The sequence below is a fragment of the Hemicordylus capensis genome, chromosome 3 (assembly GCF_027244095.1).
Source record: "Hemicordylus capensis ecotype Gifberg chromosome 3, rHemCap1.1.pri, whole genome shotgun sequence".
NCBI classification, from domain to species: Eukaryota; Metazoa; Chordata; class Lepidosauria; order Squamata; family Cordylidae; genus Hemicordylus; species Hemicordylus capensis.
In genome coordinates, this window is record NC_069659.1 from 233068138 (window position 1) to 233095094 (window position 26957).

Here is a 26957-nt window from a genome sequence, read left to right on the forward strand (position 1 = left end):
TCATCATCATCTAATTAAATACAGAGGGTCTTGGATTAAGGTGACTCTTCAAGAAGCACGGTCCAAATTCTCTATTATCACTCTTTTGTTAAATTCCCCACGAGACAGATTTGTAATATGGATGGATATATATGGAGACTATAGCATGTTAAATGAGTTGCTTTTGTGCTATTGGCATGTTCTTCTAACAGCAGTGAAGGAAATATGACAGGCTTTGGTTCCTAACCCTCTTTATTGGTTTGAGGAAGCCCTATTATTTTGAAGTGGATTTGGCACATGCAAAGTATGCTCAGCACTAGTCTGACAAAGTCACAACAGGAAAAGGAATAATTTTAACTCACTGTGGCAATGCCTGTTTTCTGGTTGTGACCCACACCACCATCCACTGCCCGCACAATGAGTATATATTCTGATTTAGCTTCCCGGTCCAGCAGAGATGTTGTAGTGATTTCTCCTGCAGAAAACAAGAAAGGAGATATGAGGCTGGTTGGAGGTTTGTGCCTCAGGGGCATCTAAGAGACAGATAGGAGACTTTTATGTTATAGATCACAGAGAACAGCACAACACATGCAAGTGAAAAATCATAATATACGTGACATATATAATACATAGAAATATTGCATATTTGTCCTATATAATAAGCTAAAAACAAGCAAACTTTTCTAGCCATTGCATGAGCTATAATGGTATGAAATGTTCACACATTCTAACTGCTGAGGGAAAAGATGTTAGCAACAATATATTGACAAACAGTGCAGCGTTTGAGTGAAGTAAAAGGTCAGTTGGCTTGATTTTCTTTTAAACCACCTTTTATAGACTTTATGAACAGGAAAGTCTGTGTGCTGTTGGCAGGAAGCAGGAAACACAGGCAGGGGTACTGGATAGACAGGGTGGCTGTGGTAGAAAGCTGACTGGGAAGCTGGCCCAGCTCATGATTGATCTGTACTAATCAGACACAACTTTGGCTGCAGATTTCATATTTTCTTCATCATCATCATCATCATCATCATCATCATCATCATCATCATGTGTAACTCTACTGTAACATTTAGAATGGCCCTAGGGCAGCACACAAACAGGCTGTAGTTTGGGAGAATCAGGACAGAGCCCCACTGCATATATATTGTATAAATTGTGCAAGTGCATATCATAATAGGGCTGTCTGGATCAGGGCCTGTAACTTCAATAATTGCTCTTTCCTAGTACAGTATATAAAGTGCCTTACCACTGTTCCTGCATTGAGGATCTCTGAGCTGAAAAGGGCCAGAATATCCATGCAGCAGGCCCAGGAGGACAGGATCATACATCTACCAGCCTCTCCGCACTCCACCCCAATTACAGCCCCAATAATCAACTTCCACAACTCAGCTTGCATTTCAGTTTCTGTTTGGAACAGAATTGCAGGGGCTTTTAGGGAGAGAGAGGGTTAAAAATTAATCTTGATCACAGAACTGCAAGAGGTCAAAGGGGTCTGCTTACATACATTTGCCTCCACAGTTATTGTGATGACCATTAATCTGTAGACTGGAAAAAAAATTAATCAGTGAGGGGAAAGTTTTAAATATGAACGTGTCTCAGTGATGGATTGTTCTTCTTTGCCCACAAAGTTACATCCAATTAGGTTCACCTTCACACAGCAGGTTCAGCTAATTTTAGTGAGGAACTCTTACAGAAAAATTCTTACTCCTTCAAGGCACAGAGCAGAAAGATAGGTTTCCCCTTCCCTCTTCTCCTTTCTGCATGCACCATCTCCTATAGCATACGCCAACAAGCAGGAATATTCATGGCTGAACGTGATCTTAGATAAATAAGTCTTTTTCAAATTATTTGTCAGGCCTGTAACTAGGAAAATGGCACCGGGGGTGGGGCACAGAAGACTGGTGACAAGGGATAACTAAACACGGTGTACTCACTGACACCTTCTGCCTAGTACAGGTAAAGAATTTAGAATGGGTTGCTTCCTGTTTCTCTTAGGGGACATCACCCATTATGTCCCCAGAGTTTCCTCACAGTATTACCTGAACACACCAATCTTAAATGATCATGTGCACATCTCTGTATTAGAACTATTAAATTTCAATGTGAAGCCCCGAGAATAGCATTCTGGTAGTTTTAATTTGTTAACATGAAGAAAAATGTGCTAAATGGTAATTGCCATAATGTGTAGAAGACTATACCTACAGTATTGTAATGTATATGTGGCTTTGGGATGTGGGAAATTTGCATTTCTACTTGGTAAGGTGTAACAAAAATCATATGATCATGCTGTACAGAACTTTGATCTGATTTTTTATTTCTGCTAGTGCAGCCATGGTTTCTGTATTAAAAAAACCCAATGTTCCCTCTCTGGACAGAAAATCAGAAAAGAGGAAGAGGAAGAAGATGACAAATATAAAAACAGCAAAGACAGGAAGCAAGGAATATGAAAGGGAAAGGGAAATAGTATCATGGGTACTTTTACCTGAGCGAGCATTAATCCGAAAATGTGAGGATCCTTCCAAGGAGTAGATAATGGACTCTTGGCCATATTCTCGTGAACGGTCCAAATCAGTGGCATTTAGAAACAGCACTGTTGCACCTTGGAGAAAGACAAGAAAAAAGCGATACAGATCCTTCTTGTTCAGGCACGACACCAGCGTGATCCACAAACCAATTTAAACTACCTTGGATTTAATCTGATTTAGGATCACTGAATCCACTAGAAATGAATCACCTTACAGCTAAATAGTTCTATTTTAGTACCTCTTGACACTTTTCTTATTTCACCACAGAGAGTAATATCAGAAAAAACATGTACTTTGTAACAATGGGATAGTGATATGAAAGTCTGTCCAAATGCTATGAATTGGAAAAACTGCCACAAAATACAGGCTCATTTTGATAGAGACACTAATCTCTGGGGTAGTAAAAATAACCTTCTGAAGCAGCCATAACCATGGTTTTATGCCAATTTCCAAACTGCAATCATAGAGGCGGCAGCGCAGACCTGCCCATGCCTTCGGCGCTTCTCTCTGGCTGTCTCTTGGAGAACCAGCCCTGCAGCTATGCAGCAATGGAGTTGACAAGCAATGCCACGCCCCCATCCCAGACTTGTCGACCTGCACAGTTGCTCGGGGGTATTCCTTCTTGCCACTCTGTCCCTTGCTCTCCCCACCTGGCAAGCAGGAGGGAAAGAAGATGGGATGACAGCTCAGGCATGAAGTTCTTTGCTCATAGGGAAGCAACAACCAATCAACCAACCAACCCTTATTACAGTCATGGACAAGCATAAAATATAGGTTGATTACATGTTTAAAAAGAAAGTAGCTGAAAGTATCCAGGATACAATCTCTAAAACCAAAATGACAGTTGCTATTAAACCCTGTTACATTTTAAGAGTCAGGATATATAATTATTATGATACAATTACTATTATTTGCTAGTAGCAAAATGTATTCGGAAATTTCCTAAAAGATCATAAAAGAAAGAGTAGCTAAAAGAATCCAGGATGATACAATATCTAAAACCAAAATGGCAGTTGCTATTAAAACATGTCTAGGAAGCAACAACCATGTATGCTCAAAAGCACAGACACTCGTGGCTAAATAAGCAGGGCACCCCATCACAACACTGGAAGGGGAGCATAGGGTGGTGGGGGGTTGGCTCCAAAAGGCAGCATCAGGCAGGGATTCTTGAGCAGGCAAGTTCTATTTTTTTCACAGAAAGGTTGGGGAAGGGGGCCCCAGGCCCTTCCTCATGGGGTTATCGGTCCCTAGGCTTGCTCATCAGAAAGACCATCTGTGAGGAGAAAGAAGACGGTACTCTGAGATGCCCTTGTGGCATGCCCATACTCCCGTGGACTGCTCTCTCATAAGAGTGGCAAACCTTGGGGGCTTGATATCAAGCCAGGATGCTCTATGCAGGGAAGCTGCAGGTATGGGTACTTTGGCAACCGCTGTCATGGTCTTGGGAACTGCCGCCAAGTAGATGTCAAACCCTGTGCTCTGCCAGCCAGTTAGGGTTAGGGTGTGCCCACATCGAGATGTTCATCCTTGCCTGTGGCCCTAAATGGTGAACCTGCTGTCCTGGGGCAGCTGGAAGCTGGGGTTCCCCTCTCCCACTAATCCCCGCACTGGGAAATATGGTGCAGAACCCGGGAATTTTGAATGGGTGTAAAGGAACATTGTGGAACCCAGTGTCTCCAACCCCCGTGCATGTGGTCATACCTTGACACATGTCCCTCATGACAGAGATAGCCAACCTCAGCAGGGCATCCCCTCTTTGGGTTGAGAGCAAATGGTTTGAGGGGGGCACACCTGTCTGGGTTTTAAGAGGCTGCCACAAGCAGGGATTGTGGAGCTGCCGAGTTCTATTTGCCCAGCCCCTTCCCCTTTGGGGGTTTGCATGCCCTAGGCTTACTCATGAGTAAGCCTAGTTGCTGAGGTCAGTGGCACTCCAGTGCACAGGGCATCCTGGCGAGACCTCCAGGGACGGGAGGCTTGTTTCAGCCTCCCGGCGGGGGTCTCCTCAATCGAAAAGATGGGGTTAGCGGAGCGCTTGCTCCGCTAACCTCATCTAAGGGGAGGGCTAGTTAAGCAGTCTACCCGCTTTGAGGGTAGGTTTAAGCAGGTTACCTGCTTTGTGAGAACCACCGGGCTCACATGCGAGCCCGGTGGTTCTCACACTTGCCAAAAAGCAGACTAGGCTCCCTTAGCCCATTTTTTGGTGATTGTGAGAATCGCCTCTATATTTGCTTACCTAATCTTGATCACAAGGCAGTACACAGTAGCAGCATTCTCGCCCTGTACCAGGTCTGTCATTCCTGTTAGCTTAAGACAGCAGTCTCTAATGGTGTTGAAGTCTGCATTTCTTCAGCACCAGTGTTCACTCAGCCAGTGAGCCACCACTCCTTTCACTATCTGCCTTCTAGGATCCAATATGTCTCCTTCCATGATATTACTGTCATCTTCTCCTCATCCTCCTTTCCCTCCAGCAGTTTGATTTTACGTCTCTACAACTGTCATTTTCTCTCCCCGTCCCACCACTATTCTTTAATCTCCACAGTACCCAGCAGTTTTCAGCACTGCCACTGTCCCTGGTCCCATCCCCTACACATGCTCTTGGAGAAACAACTACTTCACCAGCCTGACTTCTTGCTATATGCCTAGAGTGGGAAGAACACAACAATATGTTGATAAAACCTTCCTTCCAATTTGATAGAGACACATGTTTACTTTCAAACAGTATTTTACCTTAGTAAAATACTAAGCACATGCTTAGTTTTGTATCCGGTCGGGCAGAATTACATGGCACATTGTGGGATTTTTTTTGCTACAATTGACTGAGTGCTCAAAGTACAAACCCTCTTATTAGTAATAAAAACTGTGTGCATCTGAAAATTGTAGGAGAAAGAGTTCTAGACAATGGCCAACATCCAGAGCAATGAACCACTTGTGGAAGGATGTTATGCTAGTGCCAAACTGTTGTGCTAAGTCTGGAGCACAAGCAGCCACTGTAAACTGCAAGATGCTCATTTCTTTTAGTGGAGGCATCTGCACAAAAGCTCTATAGTATAATTCTGCAAATCCCAATTTTTTAGCACAATTAAGCTAACTCCTTGGGCTAGCACAAGTTGGTTCATTGCACAAGTGGTTTATTGCTCTGGATGTTGGCCAGTGACCTGGGAACCAAGAGTCACATTTGACTGATAGCAGAATTTAAAAAACAAAAGGAAACAAAGATGCCAAAGCACTAATTCTGAAGCCAGAGCACTTCATATGTAAGAATGTGTAAACTGTCTACTGGTTTCTTGCAATCTGGAGTGTGCCTGAGGAAAGCTGTACATCAACAATTCTATTTGTACCATCCTTTGTTTGGAATCACTGGAGTTTACAAACAAGGAAAATTCTAGTCCATCCAAAATCTGGGTTTGTCACATTTCCAAACACAGAGATTTAGAAAGGGGGTTGGTGGGGTTTTGGGGAACACCAATAGAATGATGTAATGCTACAGTCATGATTTGCAATGGCCATAGCATCATGCTATTGTTTTAGATACCCCCACCAGCAAAGATGGTGCAGAAGTGTCCACGGCATGCTGCACATCATGTCAGCCACTATCTTCAACCTGCTTCCTGTAGGGAATCCAGCAACCCCTTTTAGGCAGGGCCTCACAAATTCTGACTAATAATGAGTCCTCTGTGCCATGGCTCAGAGACAACTCTCTGTCACCAGGGTTCTAAAGATTATTTCTTTCCTCCAAAGCAGACTGCACCCTTTGGGGAGAGATGGTTCAGAAGGGTATATGATAATGGCAGGTCTGTGGCCTCCCAGTCTCTCTGAGTGTGATCTTTTCAAACTCCCTTTATACACTCATTTCAAATCAATAACAAAACAGAGTGTTAAAGCACATGAGGCATTTTGGAACTGCAGTTTAAAACCCGCCTAGAGCAGTTAATAAAATACCAATATTTTTATTTATAGAACACAGAGAGAAAAGGCATAAACAGAACAGGCAATTTTAGAAAATGAATCAAAATAAAAACCAACTCTAACTCTTCTACTCTAGTTCTCATTGATGGTATACTGTCGAACAAGTTCTAATTCTTAATAAGCTGCTAGGCAAAGATTCAAAAACTCAAAGCCTGCCTTTGCAAAATCGAGAGGGGTAGCCATGTTAGTGTCATAACCTCTGCCCTGATCCGTGTTTCAGATTCTGATCCAGACAAAGAGGGGGCAGCACTGGACCCTAACCCAGACTCTGACACTGGGCTGAGAATGCCAGCCAACATACTCTGGTCTGGGAGCCCCCAAGGCACACATATCCTGAGCAAGATCCCTCCAAGGAATCTGCCCTGAGCACACCAAGAAACTTGAATTCCACTGTGCCTGCATGACAGCACCAACAATCAGACAGGAGAGAGTTGATTGGGAGGAGGAGGAGTGTAATGCTCTAGGTCATAGGGCTGCCTCTTTAAAATGGTCCATTCTATTGCTGGTGTGGGTAGAGCCTGCGAGGGATAGTTTGAGCTCAAAGGTATTTAAAACCTCAGCTGAGCACTGTCTTTGGAGCAAGTTGCTGACTCGAGAACTCTCCAAGGTCCTGCAACACCCTTCTGCCTGCTGTCTTCCATTGTGCATTGTGGGTCCCTGCTTGTAAACCACACAGGCCAGTTAGGGGCAAAATATGTGTTGGATTAAATGTGTAATTAACCCTGAAGTGTTTAAATGGATTTACAAAATAGCAGCCATGAGGGCGGGAACTTTAGCAACACTTCTAAATTCGGACCAGCCAAGGAATAAATGGGCTTTGAAGTTAACTTTCAAAGTGTGGTTATTAATGGTTGAAGGCAGGTGGGACCAGGAAAGTTTATTATAGCTATCAGGACTGTGCTCTTCCTGAACTATTATGGATTTGATTGAACTGTTGGGACTAAGAAGCAAGCATATTGGCATGTAAGACTTGTAAACTGAGATCTCTGGGATACTGAGCATTCTTTCTGGAATTATATCAGCCTGCTCTTATGGAATTCGTAGGGTCAGTTTTCATTTCTCATAAAGCTACTGCATCAACATCTTAACTAACATGGATTTCCTGTCATAGAAAGACCTTCAGGCAGCAGGGCCTCTCTGCAATTTTTCCTGGAAGAGAAACTTCCAGTCTAGCTCACAGGTAGCTCTGTTCTGTGTACCATACACCTTGGTAGAGCTAGAAAGACCTTGTCTCAACCTTCCAGTTTGCTTCTCCCCAAGTAACAGCCATCTAGCCCTTATATACCTGCCAGGGAAATATCCACAACAGGTATGTTCTGTATCACAGGGTGTTATATTTCAACCCTACTAACTGAAATCTTTTGAGATGGCAAACAGCACCTGGACTCTCTAGATATTCCTCATTGGCTTAGTCAACTATATTCCAGCACATTTTTATTAAGCGACTAGGATTACTGGCCAGAGGAACTGTTCTCATACCTGCCATGATATCCTCCATCACTGTAATAGCATAGGAAGGCTTGCTGAATGTGGGTGGGTTGTCATTTTCATCCTACAGAAATAAAAAGAAAATTAAGGCATACCATAAACTTCTAAGATAGAAACAAGATCCAGTCATGGAATATGACATAAAAACATTCAGTCTAATTTATGGCTTAGTAAAGTAAGGATTTTGGTTTAACTATCCCATTCAGCATTCTGGTTTTTTCATTTGTTTGTGTCAGGCCTAGAAGCACCCAGGTTGCAAGAAGGGCTTTTCAACCCTAAAAGGTTTGTCTTTCTAGCAGCACTGGGTGGGGAGCGGGGCACTGGTTCCATTCACAAAACCCCTGCTAGTAGTGCTCATCCTGCTGAGTCATCAAGCACTTGCCAGCACAGGCCCTCTTTGGTAACTGGCCCCTCATCATTAGCCAGTCTATTTTTATATAGATCTAGGTAGCCCTGGCAAATCTCATGTGATCTCATGCCAAAACGAGATCTCACCCCAAGATCTTGCAAGAGTCCCCAGAAGCCACATGTTCTCTTGCCACCATTCAGAAACCTGGCTGTACCTACTCCCACTTTGGGCCATACTTGGCCTGGCCTGACTGCAACAACTTCACCGCCTGCATCAAGCTGGGATGGTGGACAGAGCGCATGGCATGCTGACTGGGATCTCCCTGGTCTAGGAGTAAGTACCCCTGCTTTTCCCTGCCATGTCCCAAGAGTTTGTCACACAATACAAACACTGACATATTGGAAATATCAAAATAAAATTTGACATTTTGTTTGGTGTTGACACTTATTTCCAGGATACAATTCTATAGTCCAAATTCCTATACTATATCCACCCGTACACCAATTTGCAAAGACACGTGGTAGAATATATTGAAACATATTATCTATCTTGAAAACTGAGATATTAGAATGAAAGCTGGTAATCGTGTTCAGGACAATCGTGTTCAGGACAACATTCCCGGTTGTCCATTCTAACATTAACCTACCATTCATTAACATTAACCTACCCCAACCTACCATACCCTTTAAATAAACGGCCTATTTTGAGCTCAGAATAGAACAACCCAATATCACTTGAAATGTTTCGACGTTCCAAGTGCCATTGTGGATGCCTGTTTCCCCCTTGCTGGTTGGTTTTCCAATTGGCTGGTGATCTCCTTGCTTCTTGGTTGACTTGTTATCACACAAATCAAGTGTTGTCATGTGCAGCTATGCCCCCATTGGTGGGGGGAGAGAAGAGGGAGTGGGGAACCTAAAAGGAAGGAAATGTATTTAAGGGGACTGGGAGGCAGAGAGAGCCTGTTAGTGTGCCTCTCTTGAAGAAGCATCAGAGGAAGGATCAGAGAGAGACCGAAGCATCAGAGAGCAGGCTGTTGGTGGCGGCCTGGCTTGTCTTGTACAGTGGAGAGTGCCTGCTGGTTTATTATTGAGGTTGCTTTAAAAAAAGTACTTTGCTAGTCACTGTAAGTCTAAAATAGGGGGTTAGCTATAACTGAACAAGGCCGTGGGGTGTGTGTGATGTCCCTGGACTCATCCGCAAGTTGACAGCTCACTCTTTACTGTTGATGTTGTATGAATATAGGTAGGTATACATATTAAACAAATATTTCTGAGACAGGGGAATGTGTGCAGAGGCGTAACTAGGGAAAACGGTGCCCGGGGCAAGCACTGAAATTGCGCCCCCCCCGCCGCCCCCCAGCATACATCTGACTGACACACGTTTCAGAAAACTTTTATTTTAAAAATTTAAAAAATTACAAAAATTACCAAAAATTTCAAAATGCGATAAATAACCAAAAATGAAATAAATAACCAAAAATGCGAACTCTCCCTCCAAGTAGCCCAGAGTGGTGCAGTACATACTTAGGTTTTTCCTCACAAGCAACAACCCTGTGGAGTTGGCTTGTATCTCAAACAACAGAATTATGATGCAATGATTGATGATACACACCACATTGTACTTAGGTTTTTCCTCACAAGCAAGAGACAATCTTCAAAGGTCCTGGCATATAACCCCCTCCCCCATTTTTCTTGCCAAACTTTGTGTCTTTAGCAGGATACCACAGGCACTTGTTAAAGCTAACACTGCAGGTTTTTCTGAGATGGAGCTGTTATAGGAGCACTTCAGCGTAAACTGAGATCACAAGGCAAGCTTTCACAGTGCAAAAACGAGCATGCCAGCAAGCAGAACTCATGGTAAAACTCTCTTGAAACACCTTGTAACAATGCACAGGCAGCTATGTTACACTGCTTGAGTCAACTCACACTGCTGTACTACCCAGGCTGTGGGAACTGACTCTCAGTTCCATATACATGCATGCATTTAAGATTGAGTGCCAAAGAATTTTTATAATTGTTTTTCTTTCTTTTGGGGCGGAGAGAGGAGCGTATAATGCAAACATTAACACCTGTTAGGCACCTGAGACCATAGTTGGGCAGCTAAATAAAAGCCTGATTCTTTAATATGTTTTTTTTCCCCACATGTGGCTTCTGTAGTTTTTGCAACTCATTTTCACCCTGACACTTGGTCTGTTGCTTCCACCCGCCCGCCGCCGAATCCTTTCTTCCGTGCCGGGTGTCCGTGTGTGTCCTCGTCATCCTGCCTGCACCTGCTGCAGTGCAGCCCCAGCCCCAGCAACGACGCTTTCCTCCACGACGGCGACCGCGCCACCACGTGCAGGCGAACAGAGGAGGACGGACGCACCGCACGCATGTGCAGCGTGACTCAGCACGCTGGCCGAGTCGCGTGTGCGTGCATCACTGACTAGAGACCCTCTGGCTGGCAAGCCACTAGAGGGCCTCTTTCTGGCTGTTCCAGACTAAGCGAGCGACGGAGCAAGCGAGCCTCAGCCAAGGGCAGGTGCAGTGAGCAGCATGAAAGGCACCCACCGTGGCTCCCGCCGCCAAGCCAGGCCACTGACTGGCCACAAGCAAAGCAATGGGGGGGCGCGGGCAGGCAGGCGCAGTGAGTAGCATTAAAGGCGCCCGCCGCGGTGCCCGCCACTGCCAAGCCAGGCCACTGACTGGCCGCCAGCAAAGCAATGGGGGGGGGGGGCAGCGGGCGGAATGGAAGGGACCACTCGTGGGGGAGGGGGCGCCAACGCACTCCCTTGACTGCTGCAGCGCTGCTGCACTGAGCAGGAGAAATTTGTATTAATTTTTTTTTAAAAAAAAAAAATTTGGTCATGGCGGTGCCCCTCACGTGGCCTGAAAAGATGGCGCCCAGGGCACGTGCCCCCCCTGCCCCCTATAGTTACGCCTCTGAATGTGTGCACACAAGTATGCATGTGAAAGCATCTGCTTGTGTGGGCAGTGTGTGATATTATTTGAGTAGAAGTGAGAAAAAGGACATATCGAGAATATCTTGTTTCTCATCTTGTCCTTACAGTTCTTTTGCAGCCAAGACATGGGGGGTGAGTGGGGAGAAAAGGTGGCAGGAGGTCCATGGGCCCATCTTCGCACACTTCACCCCTGGCCTAAAATATCTGAACCATTTAGAATGAGAAGTTCAGCTAAAGGGAATACTTTTTTAAACATAAAATTACAGGGCAGCACATAATTGGCCCTGTCAGATGCAATATAGCGTCAAATTGTAGTTTAATTAAGCTTCTAAAGGCATGCAGAGATTCACTCCACAGATGATCAGCAACAGAGTGGCTTGTTTTGGCTGCTGGTGGTTTATTTGGCCCTTCCCTTTTTCCCAGTCCGCCTGAACACAATCCAAGAGTTCCAAGTCCACCCAGCAACTGGCAATGCTTTGCCCCATCACGCCCTTCCTTCCCATTGGTTGCCAGCTTGGTGTGGGCATGGAAAAGCTGCATGAGCTGCTTTGGCTCTTTTTAGCCGTCCTTGGCTACTCTCAACTGATCAGAGCTCAGCCATGGTGTGGATATACAATGATAGGTAGCCTGCAGCTTTCTTGTCAACATGGAGCTTTCTTATAACAGGTTAGCGGGAAAGGAGGATGGCAGCCCAAGGCACCCCAACCCAGAGAGCCACTTGGGGCTTGCTTTTAGCTCCTTTACCCTGCCCTTTTCCCCACCCTCAAAACCTCTAGACTGCACCCAGCACATAACAGTATGGGAGAATTGCTGTTAAGGATCACTTATGGTAGTGATGAAGTCAGTAACCACTAGGCAGGTTTCACCCAAGCGTGTCCCGAGGAAAAACCACAAAGAGGCTGCGTCTCAGCTGCTCTGCACTGGCACCTCTGTGACTGGCTGGAAGCTGAGCTCTTACAACAAGCCAAGAATAATCCCACTAAGGTAGGTTCAGATGCAACACAATGGAAAATTGAAGTGTGGTTAAAACAAACAATCCAACCACAAACGTCAGTTGCAAAGGTATGTTTTGCCAAACTGAACTTCGGTTCAATTTCAGAAGTGCGTTTGGATGGAAAAAACAAACTGGGAATGCTGAAATCTAGCCAAGCTTCTGCTTTGCCTCTGAACATGCCCAATGACTCTGATAACTTCAATATTCAGCTAATTAACGTTTTGATAATGATGTACTCTGATGTTCAGGGCTATCAATACAGTTTGCAGCAACGGCATAGGGAGGCTGGCAGTAGCCTGCGTGCGGCCGCCGCTGCGCCCCCTGGCCCCGCTTCCCACGCCTGATGTCAGATTCAGGGGCCCGGCTGGCCACACCCTGTGTCTAATGTCAGACACGGGGGATGTGGTCTCCCTCCCAAAGAGGGCCCGCAGCCCCGTTTGGAAAGAAGAACAGCCTACACTGCATTGGGCAGCATGGGTTGGAGCTTCTTTCCCTGCCATGCTGCCAATGCGGTGCAAGCTGATCTTTCTCCTAAGCAGGGTCGCGTGGCCCCGTTTGGGAGTAAGATCGAGTGACCCCGCTGCATTGGCAGCGAGACCAGTTGCGGCACTCTCTGCCTTTAAGGCAGGGAGAGTCACTTCAGCCGCGCTGCCAACGCAGCGCAGGTTGATTTCGGCTCCAAACGGGGCAGTGTGGCCCTGTTTGGGACCAAAATAACACCCCCCACCTCTGATGTCAGACGTGGGGGGCATGTCTGGGGCTGCGCTCGCGGCCCCTGATTGGGGGCAGCCCGGGTTCTTTGAACCCGTTCGCCCAGTGGTGGCTCCGCCCCTGGTTTGCAGACTATAATTTTTACAAAATGTTCCTGATAAGAACAGATTACCACCATTATGATTAATAATTATTACAATGATAATGCTAGTTATAAATTTCATGGTATATACAGTATTCACTATTGCTTACCATTTATTTATAAATTTTAATATGTTATAATGTACTATCAAATATAACAATTAGAACAGCAATAGTTATTCACAGTATACTGTGATCATACTATGAAAAGCAAGCTCACAGAATGGCAAGCTATTTCTGTCCACAAGTAAAATATATAATTAGCATAGCCTCTTGTGTCTTAGACTTATTAATCCCCTTCTTAACAGATATCCCAATAATTCAGATGAGTTTTATGTTACTTACCTTCTTTCCAATCATCATGTTAATAAATCTGGATATATCTCTGGAAGGGTTGCTAATTTTGTTAATTCACAACTTTGCTGTTATTTGTAATTGATCAAAGATCATAATAAATTGACTAACATGCTTGCTACCACAGGGCCAGCTCTCTTCCTCAGGCCCGCTCTCCACTGAATTCAGGTGTATCCAATTGAGAGGCAGCATAGTGTAGCGGTTAGAGTGTTGAACTAGGATGGCAGTGGGGCAGGGGGACCTGAGTTCAAATCCCTGCTCAGATCAATCATGATATCAATGGATGATCCTGGGCTAGTCACTTCTCCCTCAGCCTAAACTACCTCACAGGGTTGTTGTGAGGAGAAATATTATGGGGCTGATTCGTCAGATGGGGGAGGTGCAATCAGCCAACCAGGAGAGGAAGTATGGAGCGAGGCAAGCAGCAGGACTCTGGGTCTTCAGAGACCCAAGATGGAGGAATCTGCTGCTGCTGCTGAGGCGGTAAGCGATTCCCTTTAAAAATGCTCTTTCTTCACTACCTATCTTCGGGCACCCGGTGGCAGCCTCTTTTAACCATCACAGGTTCCCAGAGTATGCCACAAGTGCCCAAGGACAGGTGACTAAGAGCAGGTGGCATTCTTAAAAGAAATCATGTGCTGCCCTCGCCACCCCCTCTGGAGCTAAAGGTGCTGGACTCATCGGCAGCTGAGACACCCTCTTTTCCTCAAGCTCCGCCAGGGGCCAGAAAAAGCACCAGAACTGTGTTCCGGTGCTTTCCGGACTCACTATACTACTGCTTCCACCTGGTACAGTACAGATTAACAGTGTTGAAACTGGGGTGGGGGAAGAGAGCATTGAACCAACTTCCCAATATAATCTGAATGCTGGGTTCACTTGCAACGGAGGCATTACCCGGAGGAAACATATCTCTATTCTTTACAAAGAGTTTCCATTTCACTGCCATCACTCAGAAAAGGAATGTCTGCACACAAGACTATCAGTACGTGAACATATCCTTAAAATGCATCCTGTGTCAACATATTCCGGGTTATCCTAGTCTAGGTTGTCTGTAGGAAGTCACAGCTGCCATTCAGTTTCCTTCATCATTCTACACGCTCCTGATGGGTTTTGTACTTTGTCTTTGTCTTTAGTGTTCATTTCTTTCTTGGCACAAAGAGATGATCAATTAAATGTGAAAGTGCATACATACAACCTACTGGCAAATATGTGGTTCTTCAGCATGGCATTCTGAAGAATCAACTCTACAGACAGTGGCTGATGTCCTGACTAACCAAGTGCCAGTGTTACGTGAGAAGTGTGGGTGCTGCTAATGAGTTCAACTAACAGCACCAACATGTGTTGGTGAATATTCACAACCTCCCCCTCCACCAAAAGCATTCTGTACTCCTTAAATTATGTTCTTGAGGGTTGTGCACAGAGGGCTTCTGGAGGAAGGAGAGTCATCAGAATTCATCCCTTCCCCTTATGAATGCTGGTGCTGCATTAGTCAGGAACTCAGCAGCACTTCTCACATAACACTGATGCTTTGCTAGTCAGGATGCTGGCCACTAGGTATCAAACTTGTAGATGTAAATTTTAAACTGTTTACAATGCAATATTTTAGACAAATAAACAAACAGGTCCAATTAAATCTCCAGTTTCAAATAATGGCAGTTCCCCCACTTATTGAGATTAACAGTCTGTTCCGCAGTGAAGGGTACAGATCCTACAATGTGTTAGGGTGGGTCTGTTTTTACAGGATTCAAACCCAGATCCTGGACCACTATACAACATGCACAATGAGGCTATTCACATGTGCAGACAAGAGCGGGCTAAAGCAGCCAAGCAGCACCGCAGCAGCAAACCCACTTGTGCAGCCACCCTCTTAAATGAGGTTAAGGGAGCACTTGCTCCCTTGACCCCATTCCCCTGCTTGTGTGCAGTACTGGGCACCTCCCAACACGGCAGATATCCCTATAATAAAAATAAAAGAATATGCTAAATAAATAATAAATAATGCACCATGCAAGTGCATCTGAGGGCTGGGACGACATGTCCCCCAACCCTCTGCGCTTCCGGAGCCTGCTAGTGATCATTGGGGTGGGTGATCTGACTGCCGTAGGAGCAACGAGGGATTGCCTGCAAGGAAGTTGAGTAGACTTCCCCACCTCCCTCCACCAAGCCCTTCTCACTGATCATGAGAAAGGGCTCAATTTGTACTGAACAGGTTCTTTGCCTAATATCTTTCAACAGTAATCTCGAGTTTCACCTATACTGTACAGCATTTTTTCTTCTGTTATCTACCTTAGAAGGGTTTGGTAATATCTATATGGAAATGGAAATGTTTAAAATGTCTATCTGGTCATTAAATGTTCAATTCCCATCATGTATTTTTCTCTAGAGGGACTAAAACTATCTGAGCACCAGGCCATTTTTCTAGGGAAAGCCTAAGGACTGGCAATCAAATTAACATAATCCATTCTTATCTCCTTTATTGTAAGAGTAACAGAGCTCATCCTGGACATAAGAAGATATATTTTTATTCTGGATTTTTGCTTTGAATACCTATGCATCATGAAGAACATGTGTATTTGAAAGCTTGTAAAATTTAAACTCCAATAAAATATCACTTAACCTGTTTTTTGAAAGATAAATGTCACTTTCAATGTAAATGCTTTCCTTTTCAGTTAATTTGAAAGCAATATATATTATTTCTAGAAAATTAAAATACATTGCATACAAAGATAGACAAATCAGCTTTAAATTTAACTTGAAGCTTCCTGGATGTGTTTCAAGATTAACTTAAAGATCTGAATTAAAACAGAATAGAGAGATATAAAGTTTCAACTGAATCAAGTTCACCAACAACTGAACTTCTGCCATACTTTTTTTTAATGTCGAAGAGCTACCCTAGTCCTTAAGCCCTGACTGATGCTTTTGCTATTAAATTTGATATTTTAGGTAATTTCACATGCCAGTGATGCCCATCGTGCTATAATTACATTGCCATCCTCTGCTATTTTTGCTTGGAGCAGGTGGTCTTTAATCAGCCTTTTCATCACTCATGATTTCTGCAATGCCCATATTTATACATTGTCTTCCCTACATTATAAAGTATATTGATCATCGATAATCCAAATGCCTGAAGCTTGGTTTTTTTCTGACATTCCTTGAAGAAGGAAGTGAGTAATATGGGGAATTATCTAACTAAGGATACTAAATTTAAACAATGTCATACTTGGAATACAATTCTATGTCCATTTGCTTAGAGGCTATATCAGTGGATTTCATACCTGGGCAAAGCTCATGTGAGAGATTTCAGTCTTGTCTATTTGAGAGTGGGAGATCAGTATTAGCCTCAGTGTGGCACCAAGATAGGGGTAGAGTGAAAGAAATGTGGGTGAATAGCCCCAACACCCCTTTACATGCTCCCCAAGCTACTCCTGAAGGTCAGAAACCATTCTAGAGGCATCTGATACAGTGCTGCAACCAGAAATGAAAATCAGGAAGGTTTCCAGGCACACACTGATGTACTTTAGTTGCACACATAAGGTTCTTTAGATCCCAGGCCGGATATATAATTTTAAAAAACTCTTATTTTCAAAGGTGTTTCAATACACACACACCCGCCCCCCGGAAAACAATCAGTGTGGGACAACCACCAAAATTAAAAGAAAACACACACAAAAAGGAGAAGCCTGGTGAAATCAAATACATGAGCCATTGAGCCTTGACACACGATAAGTTTGGGTTAGGAAGGAGAAAGACAAGCAGCAGAGGTGGGCACCACAATACCTAGGTATATGCATATGATTAGTGGCCAAGCGGCAGCCAGGCCCACAAGCAGCAGTAGCCAGCCCCAGCAGGTCCTCTGGACACCTGCCCCCTGCTATAACTGCCATGCCTCGCACTAGCAGCAACCTAGCAAAACCTCAGTGATGGTGGCAGCCAGCCCGACTGGCTCACAGAGGCCATGTGGCTGCTGCTGTCAGCCTGATAGCACTTAGGAAGCCTCGGCACTCCTTGGTGGACCAGTGCTCCATCCTGATGCACGCTTATTGGGACGGTCCCAGGAGGCAGCACTTAACCCCTCCAGTGCCCAACCTGAAGTTGCTGAGATCATGCTCGCTCCTCTGACCACTGGTTCACCCTAGCCCTTAGGGCAGAGGCACCAGCTAGAGTGGGTTGGATCATTCACAAATGGACAGCTCCGCAGGCCAATGACAGAGCCAGCACCCACCATAGCCAAGAGGGAACAGGCAAATACCAGCCTCCTGGGGCTGGCTTGGGAGCCCACTTGCCATAAGCTAGAGAAGCAAGGAAGGGTCCCTGATGAGGTTCCTGCAGAGCTGCCCCTTCCACACATGCATGGCCTGCACACTGATGGGTGTGTCTGATCCAGTTGTGTATAGGTGATTATTTAATTGGAGCAATGGAATTGACTCTCCCTTTACTGCTACTTAGTACAGTAGCACTAGCCCTGATGCACTTTCAGCAGCTAGATAACTGTACCAATGCAATGGGGAGGAGGCCTTGCTGTGGGGGGGAAAGGAGTATTCACTTGGTTTTCTTGCACTCCTATACAATTCAGGAGTGGTCTCCCTCCCAAATGGGGCTGCGCTGCCTCGTTTAGGAGATCGGCCCGCACTGCATTGGCAGCACGGCTGGAACAGCTCTCCCTGCCTTTAAGGCAGAGAGAGTCGCTCCAGCCCACGCTGCCCAATGCAGCACGGGCCAATCTCTCTCCGAAACGGGGCCACGCAGCCCCATTTGGGAGGGAGACCACTTCCCCCACGTCTGACACCTCCCTACGCTGCTGGCCCCATCCATTCTTAGTTGTGGGCAAAAATGGCTCTACAATGCCATTGCCATGTCCCTAGAACTCTGGTCTATAGCACTGCATGCAGGTGCATGGATAGGTCTATACAAGTGCAGGACATAGGTCTTCAGCCTTGCACGTACAATACTGACATGGATTAGGAGGACTGAACCTTTAGGTTAATTTGAGGTTAACATTTGGGCTGTATTATTTTGACCCTCCAGCTGTTGTTGGACTACAACTCCCATCACCTCTGACTACTGTGGCTGGGGATGATGGGAGTTGTAGTCTAACAACAGCTGGAGGGTCAAAGTTGCACACCATTTATCTAACAGTTTCAATGGGAGAAAACTAAAACTAAAACCTCAGCAGGCCTTCTGTTTCCCTGCTTTATCTATACTTTATTTTATTTAACTAGACAGGCAGTTATATCATCAGCTCTGGGATGGAGGAGTTGGTAAATCAACAGTACCCTAAGCAAATGAACAGGTCTCTTTTATGATATACTTAAACATAGTTAAAGTTGCTGGCTCACTGCACAAAATGGCACCTAGAATGTCAGTGAGTGAGAGCAAGAGAGAAACTTATTAGCAGTGATATTTCCTAGGATGCTGGAATCATGCTTGATATTAGTTCTAACTCAGTGGCTCCCTCTACAAAAGCTTATTGTCCCCTAATGGGAAATCTACAAAGCGAGTTTCACTTCTTTATTAAAAAATCAACAAGCAAAAGCAGAAAAAGTTACTGTACTGCACTGCCATCCTCCCTCCCTTCCTCCCGCCTTCTCTCTCTCACACACTTTCATTTCAGTTCCTTCAGTGCCATTGTGAGTCAGTTTATCATCATCATTGTGTGTTTTTTTTCCTTCCAGCTGAAAGAGAAAATCCCTTTTGGTTGAAAGTGCAGAATGTGACAGCTACTTAAAAATCACCCATGTACAAAATCAACTAGAAGGAAATGACCTTTTCAAGTGTGGTCTTTAGACAGATGGGATTACACTGTCCAAAGAGTAGCTATGGGGAAGAGGTATTTAGCCTCAATTAAATCCCTGGGCTACTTCTTATTTGTTTCTCCCCTACAATCATATGAAAGGGACAAGATGAAACTCAGTCAATTCTTGCAGCAACAAGGATCTCCCCGCATTCTTGGGTCAATAAATTGCTGGCACTTCCAAGTCAGATCTGATTAGGCCAGAGCTAAGATTGAAAGGTTATCAAGGGAGCAGGCTCCATAGCTGATACCTTCTTTAAAGCTTTTGTTGAGTCACAATGCTTGTTGCACTTTGACAACCTGCTTTAATCCTGCCAAGTAACAGTAATACACTAACTCTGCTACCAACATGCAAGTGCACAATCACCAATCCTGATAAGAATGTTTGCATCAGGATTCAGGAAAACAGCAGCTAGTCATTCCAGCACAGGACAGCTCACATCTGAAAAATAAACAGCTGTGAAGGAGTCAATGACTGATAATTTCAGTCACTTCAAGTGCTAATGTGCATTTGATATTCAACTCATAATCAAAGCTGCTTGGTTTTAGGCACCTTCAGCTCTTTAGGAGGTGGGGGAGGAACAGGAACAAGGGAATATTCTCCATTTAAACCTTTTGAACTTAGCATAGAATAAAATGAATGAAGCTATTCTCTTGTCAAGCATCTGCTGTCTTTTCTCTACCTCTTTGCTTTGCATGTGATCCAGTTTATGAAGGGCTCGCTGGATGGATCTCTTGAGGCTGTCAGTGCTAGATAGAAAAGAAAGACAGTTCTCTTCCCAGGAAGGGTGTCACTATTATGAATTCTAGCTCAGTATCAGGTAACTTAATCTTTCCCATGTGGTCATTAAGAGTTGACACTGACTTGATGGCACTCACTCAATCAATCAATGTTTTCCATACTACTCCATGGTTCTACTGCCAGCTTCAAGGAGAGGGCCAAGTGTCCACAATCTCGAGGGCCAAAACTGAGATTCTAAGCACTGCTGTTTGTGTGGTTGTGACATGTAACAAATGTCTTAAAAGTCATAGGTGCAATCTTACATGCCACAACCACATGTGTGTAGTTGGGAGTGAAACGCCACCCCCTTCCTTCCCAGGGATTCCTGAGAATAACTTTCTAGGAAGAACAGTAAGAACAGATTGTTTGCCTCTAACCCTAACTCTAACCCTAACCCTCTGACTGAAGTTACATTGGGGAAAAGAGAAAGAAAAGAAAAGAGAAAGGGGAAAGTCCATGGAAATATTTGAAAGTGAACACAAGGAACTTAAAATGGAGAGGAAGCCAGTGAACAGAATGGTACAAAGGAGTAATATCAATAAATAAAAAATATCAAACCAGTGGCAAAATTTTAAGTCAGAGAGGAAAGTGCTAAGAGCAGAAACAGAAGGACCAAGGAGAAGAGGATAACAATAATCAATGATAAGAGCATGAACTAACATTTTGGTACTGTAGAAAGATAAAGTTATTGGTAAATTAATGAACTGAAAACAAGACTTGGCAGGAGCCTGGATACATGGAGAAAATGCTTCCAACATTCAAACTTAAGGGGAACAGCAATATTATCAAAAAACAAAAGAAAACGTTGTTGAAAAAGGCTGAGGAGAAGAACAAAAAAACCCAAAGCTGAAAGAATGGATGTTCATTTAATGAGACAACACAGAAAACAGCAGAGATTCAGGAAAGAGAAAAAAGAAAGAAAGATCAGGTAAGGGGCAGAAGAGTTGTAAATCATCCCCTTAATGAAAGCCAAATAAAGGAACAAGGTCATCAGCTTAACGAAAGGGAACTAGAGAGAAAAAAGAAGGTTGAGTTTACCTGTAAGAACAGGTTACTTACCTGTAACTATTGATCCTTGAATGACCTTCATGTAGTTACACCCCTGGGTCCATGCCTGTGCATTAGCCCTGACTGGGATGACTGAAAGTTCCTCATGATGCTCCAACTCCACCTCTAAAGTGTAGAGTTTCCATTGATTAAGGATGTTGAAATGCCATTGCTATTTTGTCCCTGGATGACTGACAAATAGGATGATCATCTGAAATGTAAGTGAGGAAATATGAACAGGTAAGAGAAATATCTGAAGTAGGGAGGTGGATGGGTCATGTGCATACACGAGAATCACTCAAGGATCAATAGTTACAAACAAGCAACCTGTATATCCTTATTGTGATCCTTGGTGTATTACACCCCTGGGTTATTTAAGTCAGCTTACCTTAGGGGATTGCAGGTGTTTATAGAAGCACTTGTTTGAGGACACTCCTTCCAAAAGATGCTGCCTTCGCTGATCCCATAACAAAGGAATGATTTTTTTTTACAAAGGGTAATCCTATTGTCCATAATGCTGCTTTGCAGATTTCTTGAACTGGTAATTTGAGCTGGAGTTAGCTGCTACTTACAAACTCACTGCCCTTGCAGAATGTGCCCTAATTCATAAAAGTGGAACCAACTTCTGTAAATAAGCTAAATTTATAGTATCCATTATTCAATGTGAAAGTTGTTGCTGTCTTATTCTTTTGTTTGCCTTGGGCGAAAATGAATAGACCTTCACATCTGAAGTCCTTTGTTCACTGTAAATAGAAAGCTAGAGCTCTGCAAATATCTAGCATATTTAACTTTTTATAAGATTCAGGATTTTGAAGAAGAAAAATATGAAGGGCTATGTCTTGATTAACATAGAATGATGATGTTATCTTTGATTCAAATGATATATCTTAGTGTCACCTTATCTTTATGAATTCTAATAGACAGTTGATCCATTCTTAAGCTTGCTAGCTCACTGAGCCATAGAACAAAAGTTCTTGCAACCAAGAACATGATTTTGTAGGACAGATGCTGAAGTTATATGATATTCATTCATTCAAAAGACTTTCCCATCAATGCAGAAGGAACCAGTGACAAGCTCCACTGAGGTACTGGCATTTTTACTGGAGGATACAGATTTTGAAGACCTCTTAAGAAGTTATTTGCAGATGGATGCAAGAATACAGTTTTCAAATCAATTTCTGAGTAGTATGCTGAGACTGCCAATAGATAAAGCTTTAAAGAGGTGTTAGACTCGAGGTTTTAAGCTCTGTTGAATATGGTAAAATTTGGTCAATTGTTGCATTATTTGGATTGAAACCTCCTTGTCTTCCATATGAAGAGATGAGAATGTTTAGTAATATAGATTGTAGTAGAATCTCTGTTTGATGTACCTGCGGGTCCTCCACACTAACTTCAAAGTGTCTAGATTTGGATGAAGAATGTTGCTTTCCTTGTAATGGTACATAACAAGGAGTACTGACTGGATGGATGTAGTAGTGAAGGAAAACAGTACTGTCTTGCACACCATGCTGTGATTAGAATGCAGTTCATGTTGTAGGTCATTATTCTGTTGATAACTCTTGGGGCGGGGGGTGGGGAGGAGATGGTGGGAACATATAATACAGTCCTGTTATCCACCTCTTTTATAAGGCATCCCCTAAGAATCCAGTCCCTATCCCTGCTTTTGAACAGTACTTTTTGCATAGTTTATTCTCCTTTGTTGCAAATGTGTCTATTGAGGGAAACCCCAAAATCAGAAATGTCAGTGTGGTGCAACGGTCAGAGTGTTGGGTTAGGATGCGGGGAGACTCAAGTTCAAATCCTTGTTCAGTCATTGAACTTACTGGGTGACTCTGGGCCAGTCACTTATCTCTCAGTCTAACCTACCTCACAGGGCTGTTGTGGGGTTAAATATAGCCAAGGACACTGCTCTGAGCTTCTTAGAGGAGGAGTGGAATATAAATGTATCAAACAAACAAACACGGTTGTAGGAATTTCCTTGACAGAGTATTTGATCATGAGTCATTTCTCTTTGTAATAAGTCTGCCTGTACATGTCTACACCTTTTATATGTATTGCAACTAATGAAATGCCTTGTTCTAGACAACAGTTCAATATCATGACAGACAGTTTGCAAAGGGACCTGGAGACAGTGCCTCCCTGCATGTTCAAGTAAGCGATCACTATGGTATTGTCCACCTGAGCTTGTGCCACAGAACTGTGAATTAAAGGAAGAAATGCTTTCAAAGCTTAGAAAAGAGCGAGAAGTTCCAAGTAGTTTATGTGGTAGCTTGTCTCTTGATTCCACCAGATGTCACTGACAGTAAAGCCTTGGAAATGTGCACCCCAACCATGAAGGGTTGCATCTGTTGTTTCTACTACAGAGAGGTGTAATGGCTGGAATGAAATTCCCATTAATAGGTTTTCAGTATCTTGGCTGGGATTGCAAACTTTAGAGCTTGGTTTCATATCTGACTGCTGAAGTGCAGGAGGCTATGCAGCCTGTTTGCATTTCCTTCGCAGTTTGAATGGGATTGTTCAGAAATATCTTGACCTTTTCCTTTAATACATTTGTTCTGGTTTGTGGAGGAGGGGCTCTCTTGACTTGCACCCAAGATTGCCCCTATATTTTGGATAGTCCTGAATGGCTGCAGATGTGATTTTTCCCAATTTACATATATCCTCAAATCCAATAAGAAATGTAAAACAATTTGAACATGACCTAACAGTAGGGATGTGCAAAACATTTCGGGCACAGAACGATCTGTGCCCGAAACGAGCAATTTCAGGTGATTCGGGTCCAAACCAAATCACCCCCGATGTCCCCTGATATTTTTCGGGGCCGAGCCAAATCACCCGAATTTTGGGCCCAAAAAATTCGGGTGATTAAGGATGACATCTCTTTGAATTTCCCGCCTTTTTGCATCCATTGATTTGAATGCAAAAAGGTCTGAAGTGATGTCAGCCTGAATTTTGGGTCCCAGGGGCAAAATAGTGGGGTGGGGTGGTAGTGCCCAATGGTTGCAGGCTACCACCCAAATTTCAGGGGAATTGTGCAAAGGGCTTATTTTGGGGGGATTTTTGAAGTTTTAGTGTCTTTGGGGCAGTTCGGGGGCATAGAGTGGGATCTGGGCAAAAAGAGTGGGGTGGGGTGGTAGTGCCTAATGGGTGAAGGCTACCACCCCAATTTCAGAGTGATTGGGCAGAGGGCTGATTTTGGGGGAATTATTGAAGTTTACGCGTCTGTAAGGTTTTCCCCCATAGAGAAGCATTGAGGTGTCAGCAAATGGATAGCTTCATGCAGGGGGGCAAAGGGGTGGCCTAGAGCAGTGTGGGGTTGGTGATAGTGCCAGGTAGGGTCAAGGAAGCTACCTGAATTTTTTCAAAGGATTTGGGCAGAGGGCTGATTTGGGGGGAATTGTTAAAGTTTACGCGTCTTTAAGGTTTTTCCCCATAGAGAAGCATTGAGGTGTCAGCAGCCCCATAAGTGCACTTGGGGGGTGCTGGGGTGGCCGAGAGCGAGTGGTAGTGTATTGCACATAGGGTGCCAACCACCCCCATGGGTTTCTAACCCATGGGGTACAGGGTTCTGTTGTTTCAGAGGTATTCTGAGTGTGGATTCTATGATAGCAAATTAGAGTGGATTCATGGTGTTTCATTGAAAATCTCATTAGCTATCATAGAATCCACACTCAGAATACCTCTGAAACAACAGAACCCTGTACCCCATGGGTTAGAAACCCATGGGGGTGGTTGGCACCCTATGTGCAATACACTACCACTCGCTCTCGGCCACCCCAGCACCTTCCAAGTGCACTTATGGGGCTGCTGACACCTCAATGCTTCTCTATGGGGAAAAACCTTAAAGACGCGTAAACTTTAGCAATTCCCCCCAAATCAGCCCTCTGCCCAAATCCTTTGAAAAAGTTCAGGTAGCTTCCTTGACCCTACCTGGCACTATCACCAACCCCACACTTCTCTAGGCCACCCCTTTGTCCCCCGCGTGAAGCTATCCATTTGCTGACACCTCAATGCTTCTCTATGGGGGAAAACCTTACAGACGCGTAAACTTCAACAATTCCCCCCAAATCAGCCCTCTGCCCAATCACTCTGAAATTGGGGTGGTAGCCTCCAACCATTGGGCACTACAACCCCACCCCACTATTTTGCCCCTGGGACCCAATTTTCCTTCCCGAATCGATTCGGATTTAATCTGGATCCGAACCGAATCAGGGGTGATTCGGGTGGCCCAGATCTGGGCACAGAATGTTTATAAATACCCATCTTCAGATGAGTAAATGGGTTAAGATCTGAGAGTAAGGTTTACTTTGCTGATACTTGAGGGTTTTCTAAATTTTCTGTGGTCAGACATTTGATGGTACTGGGTTCTATACTTTGAGCATGAAAAACTGTAGTATTATCTGAATCTGTCAGATGGCTGTGACCTTTGTGAGAGGACCTCAAAGGTTTTTGCTATGTATCTTGATCTCCAAGTTGCCATCAGTTTGGTACTAAATAACCCTTCCCCTCCAAAGGGTAGGCCTCAAACTTATTGCTGGTTTCATATTTCGTTGCTGACTATTGCAACCATGCATGCCATCTTAAAGCCACAGAGCTAGCTATGTTTTGGACTCATAATCAACTAGATGATGAGATGTACTAATACGTTTTCTTGTGAGATCTGTAGACTATAAAATTCCATAAATTTGTTTTGTAGGTCCTCTGGTGTATCTTTAAAGCAATCTTTAAATTGCTCCCATATGGAATGGTGGTCCCAAGACATACACACCATATAACTGGCGATTCTGTTAGCTAGCAATGAAGTGGAATAGACTTTCCTTCCCATTATATCCAGTTTCCTGCTCTCCTTATCTGTGGGTGAAGAATGATTTATTATTAGATTTACCTAAGGATGCACAGTTCCTGTTTGCATAGATTCCCAGAAATGAGGAACATGTCCCAAGATGTTCAAGAATCAGGGTCATGGTGAAAATAAGAAGCCTAGGACCATATACAGTGTGGTAAGAGTAATCAATCTGTAATCAAGTGGTGGATAGTTTGAATAAAAGTTTCTATTCTTGCACTGTTTTTGTGTGGTTGACTCCAGTCAAACCTGGCAGGTGTCGCCCAAGGTGGATGACTTAGTTGGCGACATATAGAACAGAACCACAGGTGTCGGTATTTTCTGTCATGTCTCCAGTGTAGTCTGTCATATTGTAGTGGAGAATATAGAGGTTCTCAGGGAAAGTGGGTGGAATTTCCAACACCTCCTCTTCCTGTCTCTCTGTCTCCAATTCTCTTTGACAATGAGGAAAGGAGATTGAAATTCAGTCAAGGTTGGTGTTGATGGCATGGCTGATTTCTCATAAATAATTGTCAAGGATGTTGTTAATTTTGATGTCAACCTGGACGTTGATGTCCTTGGGGAATTTTTTACTTCATTTAAAAAAACAACAACCCCACAATGGCAAGGCATCAGTGGTTTTTGTTGATACCGAAACATAATCCTCATCAATATCAGGAAGGCATCTCTTCTTTTTGCATTTTTTAAAGGATTTTTTTTATGAAGTAATTTCTTTTTCATTTACTTGTCCAGTGTTTGTCCAGTTTGCTTGGTAACAAAGAGGTAAGCTGCTGTTGAAGCTTCCTTTCAGAGGCTTGCCCTGAAATTGAAGGAGATGGTCTTATAACAGCCATTGAAGTGAATGTCAGTGTCAGGATAGCTAGAGTTGTTATGGAACACATCCCTTTTAAGGTGGAATTGGACTTAATAACACTGGTACAGATATGGACACAAGGGAGCAGGTATCCCAAGCAATGGACAAGATGATGGTTGAGGCTTTTCCTGGCAGGCTAGGAAGCAGGGAACCCCTCCCCCACTACTCAAGCAACCAGCTCACTAAAGAGGCTT

At 44.0% G+C, this 26957-nt stretch overlaps 1 protein-coding gene across 12 annotated transcripts in view; it reads right to left on the bottom strand.

Moving 5' to 3' along the window:
• CDH23 (cadherin related 23) overlaps window positions 1-26957 on the bottom strand; it is an 846530-nt gene that overhangs the window by 308461 nt on the left and 511112 nt on the right. For all 12 annotated transcript variants that reach the window (XR_008320257.1, XM_053312564.1, XM_053312546.1 and 9 more), the window contains 3 exons: window positions 7950-8022; window positions 2462-2578; window positions 342-454 (listed from right to left, as the gene is read on the bottom strand). Coding sequence is in view for 11 of the 12 variants with exons in the window: in XM_053312564.1 (XP_053168539.1) it covers window positions 342-454; window positions 2462-2578; window positions 7950-8022 (303 nt within the window). In the remaining variant the exon portion in view is untranslated. The remainder of the gene's footprint in view (window positions 1-341; window positions 455-2461; window positions 2579-7949; window positions 8023-26957) is intronic.